The 12,997-nt window shown below is 39.1% G+C and overlaps 1 protein-coding gene across 2 annotated transcripts in view; it reads right to left on the bottom strand.

Annotated features, from left to right (window-relative positions):
• ARHGAP18 (Rho GTPase activating protein 18) overlaps positions 1-12,997 on the bottom strand; it is a 75,517-nt gene that overhangs the window by 33,454 nt on the left and 29,066 nt on the right. For both annotated transcript variants that reach the window (XM_048490889.1, XM_048490880.1), the window contains exons 2-4: positions 6,664-6,866; positions 5,677-5,912; positions 2,147-2,219 (exon numbers count right to left, since the gene is read on the bottom strand). In XM_048490889.1, coding sequence (XP_048346846.1) covers positions 2,147-2,219; positions 5,677-5,912; positions 6,664-6,866 — 512 coding nt within the window. The remainder of the gene's footprint in view (positions 1-2,146; positions 2,220-5,676; positions 5,913-6,663; positions 6,867-12,997) is intronic.

The following is a 12,997-nucleotide window of genomic DNA, read 5'->3' as shown; positions in this document are numbered from 1 at the left end:
CACCTCACAGGGTGTTTGTTGTGAGGGGGGAAGGGCAAGGAGATTGTAAGCCCTTTGAGTCTCCTACAGGAGAGAAAGGGGGGATATAAATCAAAACTCCTCCTCCTCCTCCTCCTCCTCCTCTTCTTCTTCTTCTTCTTTGCAATACGTCCTTGCTGTTTTTATATGCATACATACTATGGAATCCATAGCTAATTGACACACATTTCTTTTTAGAACTAGTGTTTGTTCTTTATTTTCTTATTAGACTTTTCTGGGTCTCCCTATCTTAGACTGAACATATCCAGATCACCTGTTTCTGCTTCAAAATACAACCCCCCAACCCCACCAAAATTCCCATATTTTGAGATTTCCAGTACACAGCTACGAGCTCAAGGCTAAGTACCCCTAGAAGAACCTAAAAACAGTAATAGTAATCCTGTTCAATATGCCTCAGAGGTCTACAGTAATGACTCTTACCGCCATCAAATATCCTACTATGATTGGATTTCAGGCAAGTTTGTGCATATCGATCACACACAATTGTCCTAATAGCCCCTTATATCCATTTGTATTTTCTATAGGCCACAATCTTCACATAACCCATTGATTCTAGTTGGCCATGAGCATGACAGATATCCCCTGGGTATATTTCTGTGTAAGTATCAAAGACCTTTTGAAATTGCGATAATTAAATATATATGCAGCAGAACAAAGTAGTAATGAAGTGGCAGAGTGCTGAGTCATAGAACAGACTACACTGCTTCAGACTTCAGGTACAGGATTACATTTTTCAAAGTTTTCCTACATTAGTAATTGCCAGTAAGAGGGAAAGTAGTATAGCATGCAAAGTGCTATACCGGAACTTCTGTTCCTGAAGTACGATATTTTACATGCATAATTTTTATATGGGGGAATGATGAAAGTATGACCACCCTTCTGAATCTATATAGTCCATTTTACCACCTCAGAACATTCTACGTCACATACCATCACACATGTAGACTAGGGGTAAGCAAAAAAAATTTTACTTAATAAATTTCGGATTCAGGTTTTTAAAATCCAGGTTTTTAAAATTTCACATTTTCAAAATTTTCTGGAAAGCCAAATAAAATTGACGCCCATTGGCTTTATTCGGCTTTTAACCGTAATTTTTTTGGTTTTAAAACTTGAAATTTACCAGATCTCTCTGCCATAGCAGGAAGAACTTCAACGAAATGTTGAGCTTGGCAGCACCATAATTCAGTTGTAGCTCACTTTCCCCCATTGTGTGTGGGGGGTGTAATTAGGCTTTTTCAGCTCCAGGGATATCCAGTTCTGCCAAATACCCTGAAGTTTTTACGATAAAGGGGGTCTTTCGGTGATTCAGTTTTAGAGTCCTGTTCAGTTCAAACACACAAGGGATATTTCAAGGAATGGAATTAAATGACTAATAGATCCAGCCTCAAAATAACAAATTTCTAATATTCCTTCCTCCTCCCCTCCAGTTTCTTTTGTTTCATAAAGGTCTAATCCACAACTCTGCAATTGCACTGATCACGCTTCTGGCCATCTCAGCTCTTGCAAATTCCAGAACTGGAACATCCAGGCTCACATTTTGTGCAACAGCATGCCACTGTGGGACTAGCTGCAATAGATTCTGCCCAGAATTCTCTACCCTCTTCTGATCAAGTGACATTGGTGCAATTCTGCTGCCACATCAGTATAGTGTTAAGCCCACTGCATAGCAAGCAACTTACTAGATGTCTGAGTTGGAAGGGGAGGCGGGGGCGGGGAGGAAACTTTTCATTCTACCCTTGTTTTGATAGAGATAGGTTCAAAAGCTAAAAGGAACTCAATTTCCAATCACAAGAAATCATCAGGACTATACACTCCAAAAAATGCTGCAATATGATGTTTGAAACAACCCGAATAGTTATGTAGTAACTCGTTCTGGATCACAACTGTCATATAGAGCCACATGATTAAAAATATGTTGAAATGCAGGATTTTTTTTAAAAAAAACCCCAAAGGTTTCCAAAGCTCAACCAAACCAGTCACTTGGTGTATTCTCATTTACTATCCACATTCAGATGTGGGCAAGAGGAAGCATGGATCTGTTAAGTAATATTTGATTATTACCTCAGAATAACAGAACAAAACAATAGTGACAGCTTAGCAGCAATACCTTCTTTTGCTTCCTCCTGTACTGCATCTTCACTTTTTCTTGCTCTCTCAGGTTGGTTTTCACTGCCAGTTTCCTAAAGTGCAGAAAGCAACATGCTTTAAAATTTAAGCAAATCATTAGAAAACACCTTTGCTCCCACTCTTCTCCTCAAAGTGGCTTACAACATTCTTCCATTCTCCAATTTATCCTCTGTTTGCGTGTGACTGGCCCAAGGTCACCCAGCAAATTTCCATGGCAGAGTGAGAATGAGAAACTGCATCCCTCAGATCCTAGTCTGACACTTCAACCACTGCATAATAATGGTCCTCAATTTGCTGTACCGTAAAATTAAAGCCCTACAACTAAATCAACAACCATATGTTTTACTGTCTACTTTATACACAGTTTTGTTTCAACCCTTTTTAAAGTACCACATCAGATTTACGATAATTTAAAATCACAAACAAAATTAACACTAAATTTGACAAGGTTCCCTGACAAAAAAAATCAGACTTGTTTTTTTACACTTTTTTAAAAAAATAGCCCGCAATGTTAAGGCAATGTGAGAGTCACAGTTAAACACTCTGAAGTCACATGGGATTTGCATACATGCTGAGCAAAAATAAAGGTTGATTCCCCATGGTCAATTAATCACGTGATACTCACGCGAAATATCAAGGTTTCAGTAAGAACTCCCCACTGCCTTATCGCCGAACATGGATTCATCCTGGTTCTGGCACTCCCTCTCCCCCTTTATCACGTGTTTTTTAAGAACCTGCATGAAAGTGCACCTTTTTAAAAAACACGTGCCGAATCCAGATCGAAGCGGGGGATCGGGGTTTGAATCTAGATTTGTTTTTCCCACCGTTGGGAATGATGCAGAGCCTTCCAGCCAATCAGAATGTGGTGGGCTGTGTGCAAAGCACGTGCAGCTCCTTTTTTGTTTGTTTCACGCTGGCGGAGGCTATGTTGAAACGTGGCTGAGTGGAACGTGACTTCTGTGCCAACTGTAAACTAAAATTACACTTTTGTGCCAGTGCAGCTGCACAGGTGAAGAGTACCAAAGCCACACATAAACGTAGTTTAGTGCGAAAAAGTTACCGTCTTATCTATGCATGCGTGTGGTGGTGTTGTTGCACAAAAAATGTTTTAAAAAATTCCCACCCCAACACAAAGCAACAATCAATCAAGACGAGGAAGAAAGGGCCAATGAGCAGATCACACGTTCGATCTCGCAATCGTGGGGAGTGATGCACTGTTTGAAAGTATGATAGATATAGATGTGCTCATCACACACATGCTACAGTGGGGAGGGTGAAACCGCGATGAAAAGGTGCCATTTCTCTTGAAACCTGGTTATATCTGGATTTAATTTCTCAGTGGGGAAATAGTCAAAGACAATTCTGGAATGTATACATCCAGATAGTTTAGAAAAATAAAATTACTAGTGAAAAAGAAGCCCAGGACAATTCTTAGGTAGTAACTGAATAATATTTCTGCATATACTTTTTAATGGATTGTATTTAGGTTTATTATTAAAAGGAATCACTACAAAAGCATGATCTTTATAGCTTTCCAGTTCTACTAATCTCCCTATGCGTTAGTAAATTTTAACCTTGAGAACTTACCTCCATATGACCCTTTTATGTGTACAGCAGATAATATTTACAGAAAATACCACATTATATAAGCAAGGCCTTCATTGAAAAAGGGAAGAAAAAAGTCAGACCAGGTAAGGCGATCAACACAGTGTATCAGACATTTTAACTGTAGTCTCATGCCTCTGTGAATGTTGGAATTGGCTTCCATGGCCAAGAGCAGAACATTCTCAAAATCAAGTTATTTCCTTCACCTTCCCTTCTGTGTGAATGAATCAGGATTCCCCGTGTTTCGATCTTTTTACCATACATTAGCATATCTCAAGGGACTGATGGATTTTCAAACATTATATAGAAAAGAAAAATTGAGAAAACCATAGTATAGAGAAAGATAAATTTCTTTGTGTTGTGTTTATGTTTATCCAGACATAGCAGGCAGCAAAAATAAAATGTGAAACTCTGCCAAGAAATATTCCTTAAATGTTAAATCTTTTTTTCCTGGTTCCTCCCCTTGTTTTACACTGTTGATGGCATCACAGTACATACTACAAATGCAATTATGTTTCTTAAAAAACAAGCTTAATTTCAGCACTAATCCAGAAACACACTAAACACACGAGTACTCCTCTGGAAAAAAAGAAGGTGGATTGTCCACCCTCCACCTCCCGTAAATTAGAAAACTAAGCTGGTTATGACAGATTAATGTTGTGGCAAGTGTCAATATCTTGACAATTCATAACTAGGTTGCTAAGAACAGCAGGGGTACCACAAAAGGAACAGTTTTTCCACAAGACAGCACAAATAATTTTCCTCTCCAAGTTGTGACACTGCATGATCTGATCAAAGTTCTTCCAAAATATGGCAGACAGGTGCAGACATATACACCAAGAATTGCACTCAGTATCCTTGGGACACTGCAAGGAAATCATACACTATTTCTCTGGTTTTAAGGGACATTGTTATCCCAAGCAACCACATCTGTGCATATGGGGTGTGAATTTATAGGATTGTTCAAGAAGGCTCCTAAATATACCCTAATGAAATTTCACCTCCCATTCTACAACCATAAATGATATCTTAGCTATGGTGAGCAATGTTCAATATTTCAGATTTTTACCATATGTATAAAAGCAAGTATTATCACAAAGATCAGGAAAACATATGCTGTGAACCTGTACAGTCTTTTGTTCAAATTTGCTAAATATTTTATTTTTCAACATTTTGTCAAAATCTACCTCAGTTTTTTGTTTATGTATTAATTTAGATTTTATAAAATCAATCCATAGGCAAAGAGCTTAGATGAATTTTTTTCATTTGTCCAAGGACTGTATCCCCAGATTCTCACCCTGATTGGGAGAGGGCCAGAAGGCCTGGGAGAAGCCCCAGGAGAAAGACTTATCTAGGGGGTCACAGGATGGCAGGCAGTGGTGGGCAGAGCAAGGCGAGGAACACAGGGAGGAACACGAGAGTACTGCAAGTTATGAAATAATTCCCACCCAAAAAATCCCATCTTCAATATCACCTTTTGACTGAAATCAAAATCACCTTACACTGAAATAGTAGCTTTTCAGAACTTAAACGGATACTCAAAAATAGACAATAGAGGCAGGAATTTGGCACCTAGATGCCCGGGAATCCACAATGTAAACATTCATATGAAGGCCAGACCTGTTTCTAAAAGGGATTCTTTTACAAACAGCACAAACAGTAAGCAAGGTATTCTGAAATCCAAAGAAAAAGCTTCTTATATTTATGCTAGCAGATACGGTCATTGTGTTACTTCAGTATTCACTATGCAGCCTGAACTATTCGAAGCAGTATTTAGGAAATGTTTTATTTTGATGCTGTTAAAAAGTATGCATGTGCATCTGACTTTTCACAAATTTGTAACTGTCAGCTTTGATACAGAAGTTTTTGTGAGAGGGTAAGCCAAAACCTTAAGAAGGATCTTACTTTTTCTGTTGAATAATTTTGCTGCTTGAAAATATCTCTCACATCAGGAACTTGGTACTGTTTGTTTTTTTTTCTCATGGTTTGTGTGACAGTCTCCACTCGCTTCTGTACCGCTGCTGCCTGAGTGCGGGTCAGTGTAGCCAAAACCACCATGCTTTCTTGGGAGTCTCCTGCACTGTCACCGAAGAGGTTTGACAATCCTGCTTCTTTTAACCACTCTTCCTCCCATTCTCCTTCTGCATCAGGTCAAAGGAAAACAATTTTTAGAAGATAAGATGTAGATAATGTCAGTATGACTACTGCACAAACTGCCAGGCATTACAGGGCTCTTGCCCTTGCTTCTGGATTTTGCATAGACCAATATGACTGTACAAATTTTTCTATTTTTGCTACTGATTAAGGACAACTCACTGATAATTTCCGTATTTTTCTACATGACAACATAGCTTATTAAATAGTAAATACAACCAGTGTGTTGTAGTGGTTACAATGACAGACTAGAATCTGGGATAGCTAGATTCAAATTCCAACTTCACCACGGAAGTTTACTGGGTGATCTTGGGCAGTTGCACACAGTCAACAAACCCATTGGTCCCTACTGATAGCTGAGTATCTATGTACAATTAAATAAAATGGTTCCTGCAGGTAAAATTTGCTAAACATGGCAACAGCTGGGACTAGTTCTGTACATATTCTGGGATACATTCTGAAGTGCTACAAACAGGTTGCATCAGAGAGATGACAGCATAAAACAGGTATGCATCATGGACAATGGGTGAAACCAGACAACTGCTTTGAGAAAGATTATGATACTGGCACCTTTGCCCTTGGTGGACACTCGAATTTATTTTGTTGCCTCTTGAAAAATAGGTTTTGCAGAGACTATGGTGGAATGGTAAGTGATACATATATCAACACATCATACCATATGCAAGAATGGAAGGTTCTAAAGTTTGAAATATATCTATCAAGTCTAATTTAGATTACCATCAGGCTCCTTAACAACAGCCACTTCTTGTTCTTCATGATTATTCCCTCTGGTTTCATGGATGTTTTCCACTTCTTTCCAGTAGTAGTCATCCACTGATAATTCATCCAGTGAATCCTGAGAACCTGAGCGATTATAAGGGGGCTTTCCCGGGGATTTCTTGGAGTTCTCATGGTTCATTGTATACTGGCCAGATCTCCGACTATAAAAAAGATATAGAGATGTAAGAACATGGTATCATGTTTATGCTATATCAACAAGGTTAGCAAAGCAACACAATTTTTCACATTCACATACAGATGTCATAAACCTTTTTTATTTTAAGTAAGCATTTTTCTTCCAATCTTTCTTATATATGTGAACAGTGCTAAACTCCGTATAGTTATAACGGGCAGCAGAATTCTCTCTCTTCAAGCTGCTCTGAACTTTTTAAAAGGCTTCCTATCAGTTTTAGCAATATCTGGAATTCTATCAGAGAATGTTTAGAAGATGGAATTTCTTTTACCAAAACAGGACTGTCGCTGGTTGAATTGCCTATCACTTTGCGTCAGCAGTTAGAGATAAACACTTCAAATAAAGATAAACTCTCTTGGGATGCCTTGAACGGAAAAGGAAAACAAGCTGCATATGCTGAAGTGAGTAAACTGAGCCTGGTGTTCAAATATAAAACAGCCCGTGGTGGGATTCAGCAGGTTCGCACCACTTCAGCAGAACCGGTTGTTAAAATGGTGCTTGTAAACAACCAGTTGTTAACTTATCCAAATCCCACCATCAGAACCGGTTGTTAAATTATTTGAATCCCACCACTGGAAACAGCCCTGTAATTTGTAGAAGCAAGTACCATCAAGTCATAACTGACTTACGGCAATCCTGTAGGGTTTTGAGAATGAGACATTTAGATGGGCTTGGAGAGAACTATGGCTGGCCCAAGGTCACTTAACAACCTTCATACGGAGGAGTGAGGAATTGAACTTGGGTCTCCAGATTTGAGTCTGTGACTGTTAACAGCTACATCACACTGGCTTTTTTTTTAGTTTGCACAGCTCCTATTAATGAATGAAGTTGTTTCAATGAACCTTACGAATGCTTGGCAAAGACACTGTCCATTGTCTCATTCCTAAAATGACATATATCCTGCCAGCGTGGTGTAGTGGTTAAGAGCAGGTGCACTCTAATCTGGGGAACCAGGTTAGATTCCCCGCTGTGCCACTTGAGCTGAGGAGGCCTATTTGGTGAATCAGATTAGCTTGTGCATTCCAACACATGCCAGCTGGGTGACCTTGGGCTAGTCACAGTTCTTCAGAGCTCTCTCAGCCCCACCTTCCACACAGGGCATTTGTTGTGGTGGGGTGGGGGAGAGGGGATGGAAAGGCACTTTGAGTCTCCTTACAGGAGAGAAAAGGGGGATATAAATCCAAACTGTTCTTTTTCTTATGCATTTATAAGTTCTTTCATTGCATAAAATTATTTTCCTGTTTTGCCAAATCTAGTTACCATTTCAAACAGCTTACTATAGTTTGCCATTTTAACTCATGTGTGAGAGAATCATTGACTGTACTGCAGCAGTGCCACTTTCAGACTACCAAACATATTCATTTACTATACCTCTCTTTTTTTCATAATTCCCATGCTTGGATATAACATTACAGTTTATTTGAGAAAGGTCAATAAGTGTCAATGCCAAGGTAATCAGGTAGCTAGGATTTGTATAGCCCTAGTTAAAGTAGAACCAACTAGAGCACATTCTAGCTACAGTCAAAGACCTACATGGAAAATACTTAATTCTAGTTCATTTCTATCCTTGAATGTACTTCTAATCAACTGACAACTTCTACTAATTGTAGCCTTTCAAATATTATGGCAGGCAAAAAAAAGGGCTACTTGACTTTTTTATTTATCTAAAGGATTTATATCCCACAAAAATTTCCTGCATGTGACTTGGCTTCCAAAGCAAATATACAATAAAAGCCACAATTACAAACTGTTAAGGCAGATCAACATCATATAAATTACAATGTACAATCACCTGGAGTGGTTAGCAACACTTCTATTCAAAAGCCTGGGAAAACAACACACGTTTTCACTGGCATCTAACACTAAAAAGGCTGGGTGTCAGACAAGCACAGTGAGGGGATAGCTCCATGAGTGAGGTGCCAATACGCTGTATCCCTGCTAACTTCACCTTAGAAGATGAGGAAGAGAGCACATGGAGAAGCACCTCTGCCAGTAGTGCAAGATTTAGATGAAGACAGGCCCTAGGTTATTTCACCTCTGAGGCCCCTCCCAGGACAAAATCAATACAGAAATGAATGCCAGCATCAAGTTATCGGCTTAAGACAGTATTATTCTGAAATTGAGTACAAGGAAAATCACTGATGGGTTGTTTAGAGATTACAGTTTGTTATGACAGCATGTGTAAGAAAGGCCTATGACCTTGGCTTGAGGCCCCCTAGATTTTGAGGCCCTAGGCTTCAGCTGGCCAAGCTTATAGGTAAATCCAGCATTGTCTGCCAGAGAGCCAACTGCAGGTAGAAGCGCCAGTGTCCTTGTGGCCATTCTGAGGATAACACCACCATTTAAAAGTTATTTAACAATACCACAAGGGCATGTGCCAGGCTGAGGAACTCTTGTTTTCTCACACACCACACCTTATCAGGTGCTGAAACGCTGTTTCAGCAGTTGAAAAGGCATGGGGAAGGCAAGAGCAGCTCACTGCAGGTCCAATCAAGATCAACTCTGCGGCACCTGACCCTGGAAGCGGCTGCCATTTTCCAGCCCTATGGGTGTAAGTTGCTGTGCCAGTGTGACTGAGGGCATTTCAAAGGCATGGCCAGACATGAAGCCGATCTTAGTCAGTTCTACCCTGCATTGCTGGCACCAAGGACATGGATGTGGAGTAAGCCCACTGAAACCAATGGGGGACTTTTCAGCAGCGGGGAGGGTTTTTTGTGGTTTTCCCTCCTGCACCACTGAAAAGCCCTCTGGAGGTGGTGGGACAGTGCAACAGCGGTACTGTCCCTGGCTACCTCAGGGCTATGGACTGGGCTATCCATGGTGTACTCCAGCCACACCATCTACTCAGGAAAAAATTGCCTAAGATTGTCCAATTAAAGGAGAAATGGACAAAGCCACAATTATTTGAAATGACTTGCTTCCCAGAAAAACATTAATATAGACATAAATGCATGTGATTGTGTTAGTTTAGTATTATGATTAGCCTTTTAACTTCTCATCTCATTATGCTGTAAATAGTCTCTCCGCCATTTCTTTTAATTGTACCTGTCATCTGGAGTACATCTTCCAGACTGCTGTGTATTGTAAATTAATTGCATTCCAACTTGCTAATTTATTAGAAGTTAATAAAAACCAAGGTAAATTTGATTTAAATCATGATTTAAATCACTAGTCAGCACCTTGATTTAAATCACAATTTAAATCACTGGTCAGAAAGACTTGATTTAAATAACGGCTTTCTTGTTTTAAATATAGTTTTCTCATTTTTGCTGGTGTAATCTTAATATTTACAACCAGTGAAGATTTCATTTTTGAAATAATGTCTGCCTTATCCATTGGTAGAATAACTTCTTTTTAAAAATCCCAATTTGGTTTCTTTTATGGACTGCTGCCATTATATATTTTCTCCTCAAGAGTGAGAATAATGGTCTTTTCCGCACAAGTAACTTAGACCATTTCCAGAATGTTTTTGATCCCCCCTATTTACCACGAGTTTGGTCACACTTACCTCCTTGAAGCATTTTATGATTAACGTGATGTCTTTTAAAGTTTTTTTTGCTTATTTGTAGAAACAAGGCTTTGTTAATCCATTGATTTAATGTTCTGTAGATCCATTTAATCCATGCTTTGTTTATTCACTTAAAACAGTAAAGAAAAAAAACCCACACAAATTTTGCAAATGAAGGGGCGAGGGGGAAAGGAGTGAAATAAGGAACATGGGGAAATGGTGCACCAGGCTCTGGGGGGAAAGTTGCGCAATGGCACAGAAGTGTGGAAAATAGCCAGTTTTTTTGGCAGGAAAGATTAAACATTTCAAATATGATCACACTGTGAGGGAAGCCAGCTTGGAAATGTTTCAATGAAAAACAACAACATAATAGTGTTTTCAGAAACAAGGCAAAAGGTGCTTGGAAACGTTTTCAGACGCATGGGGGGGAAACATGTGGAACTCCTTGAAGGAAACCTTTTAATAGTGGGCTAAAAATGATGTAAACAGCGTATGTGGAAAAGATAATATGATTAATCTCAGATTATACATACAAAGATCCCAAGATTTGTGGAATATTCTGCTCAATAGGTTTCACTTTCATTTTTGCTGGTCATTCTTAGCTCCTTGTACAGATCTATTTCACTCCAAACAATCTTCTATTTATTGAACTTCTCAAAACAGCACTTAAGAGGTAAGGGGTGGATTCTGTGTACATATATTTGCAACGGACCAATGGAATTAAATCTTTTTTGCAACTCTATATGTTTATTTTATAATATTTCTACTCTAAAGAAGAGGCATGCTATCTCTGCTGATAGTGGGTGAAATTGCTTAACGTCACTCAGCAAGTTTCCATAACAGAGAGGGCATTTGAACCTGGGTCTCCCACATTGGCTGTCAATGCCTTTATATTTGAAACAGTGGTTTTGAGTGGTCAACTAATCCTCCCATTTTCAACCACGTGTACCACTCAGCCCACTCCTGCTTTTATGTTGTAAAAAGTGATCCAGTGGAGAGCTGATCAGTGATATGTCACATATAAATAACAAAGGTCACAAAGCATTTATATGGGAAGTCATGATTAATTTGGAAAGAAGAGGTGAATGCTACAAAATATAGCTTCAGGTGAAGATTGCTGTGCTTGGTGTTCAGCCCTGCCCAAGGAGCAGCCTTTTACTTTGACTGAAGAGAGCAGCCTTTGACTTTCTTTGCTTCAAGGTTGCAGCTGAATGGTTAATAATGGAGAGCTTCATATATAGTGACACTTTGCCAATAGTTGGACCAGGTTTGGGATAGCATCTAAGTGACAGGGAAGTAGTTTGGGCACTATAATTAGAACTCAAACCATACTTTGGAGGGGGTATTGGTTTTGTGCTTTTTTTGAACTCTTAAAGTATTCTTGAGAGAGGTTGTGTCTGACTAAGCCAGGTCTCTTAAACACCCAGGGCAGGGCATAGTACAGTTACTCATTTGTGTCACAGTACTAGGTTCCAGTGTGAGATCAGAGCTGGCAATAAAACCACTTCCTCAAGCAGTTATTTTTAAAGAGAATGCCACTATAAGTGGGTGAGAGAAACAGAGGAAGATCTGGCTTTAATCCACCAAGCTTTATGGCTGCATGAGCACTGTTCTTTTAAATGGAATGTGACATTCCTGCGCAAGTTCCATTGGAAATAGCATATTAGCAGTACTTGGAGAAAGATACAAGATGTGGCAGATGAAACACTCTGAGTTGCATAAGAGTATTATGCAGCTTTTTGTTAGCCTGCAAAAAAGTAATATATTAAGGTGATTATTGTGTAAAACCACCTCAGCTGTAAACAGGCATATCCATTAAAAACTATGGTGGCACACTCATATAATGGTGATATAAGGTTAGAATTGCCCTCTAAAATGGGGAGGGAACAAACGTGATTTCTTATCTTGACTGTAGCAAACACTTATGCTGTCTTTCCTTATTACAAGATAAACATAACTCTTAACGCAGGCTAAGTGCCAAATGCTGAAACAAAGATTATTTATGTACATTTCACTACCAAAGTGCTTAGTACTTTTTTTATCTTACTTTTGACAATGGACCTTGAAATTGATATATCTGTATGGGTTCAGAGGCCAAGTGGACATTTGGGTACTGTCTGGATGGTGAGCTGTTTCAGAAATATGTCTTTTGCTGTGTATCATCTCCAGAACAGTACAAGGTAGAAATAGTGTGAGAAGAAAAGATCCTTGACAATCACTACACTCTTCAGAATAACAAACTTATTTGTTTGGCAAGTTTATACAATGCCTCTCCATAAAAACATAAAGTAACTAAATAGCCAAAAACATAAAGTAACTAAATAACCAAAATTAATGTAGCCTTTTAAAACTCAGCCATAACATCACATGACTCTTGAATTCGTGTACCCCAAAAACATTTTGGTCTTTAAGGTGGTACTAGACTCGAATCTACGTGCACTGATGCAGCCCAACTGGCTGCCCTCTGAAACTTTTAGCAAGAGTAATGTCCAGTATGTCTGTTAGTTTCCTTTGCAGTTAGTTTCATTTTCAGTATAAATTTCATTTGCAGCCAATGACCATTGGTAGCTAATTGCTTCTCCATCATCTGA

This window comes from Sphaerodactylus townsendi, linkage group LG01, assembly GCF_021028975.2.
Source record: "Sphaerodactylus townsendi isolate TG3544 linkage group LG01, MPM_Stown_v2.3, whole genome shotgun sequence".
Lineage (NCBI taxonomy): Eukaryota > Metazoa > Chordata > Lepidosauria > Squamata > Sphaerodactylidae > Sphaerodactylus > Sphaerodactylus townsendi.
This window is presented reverse-complemented; position numbering and strand designations above follow the sequence as displayed.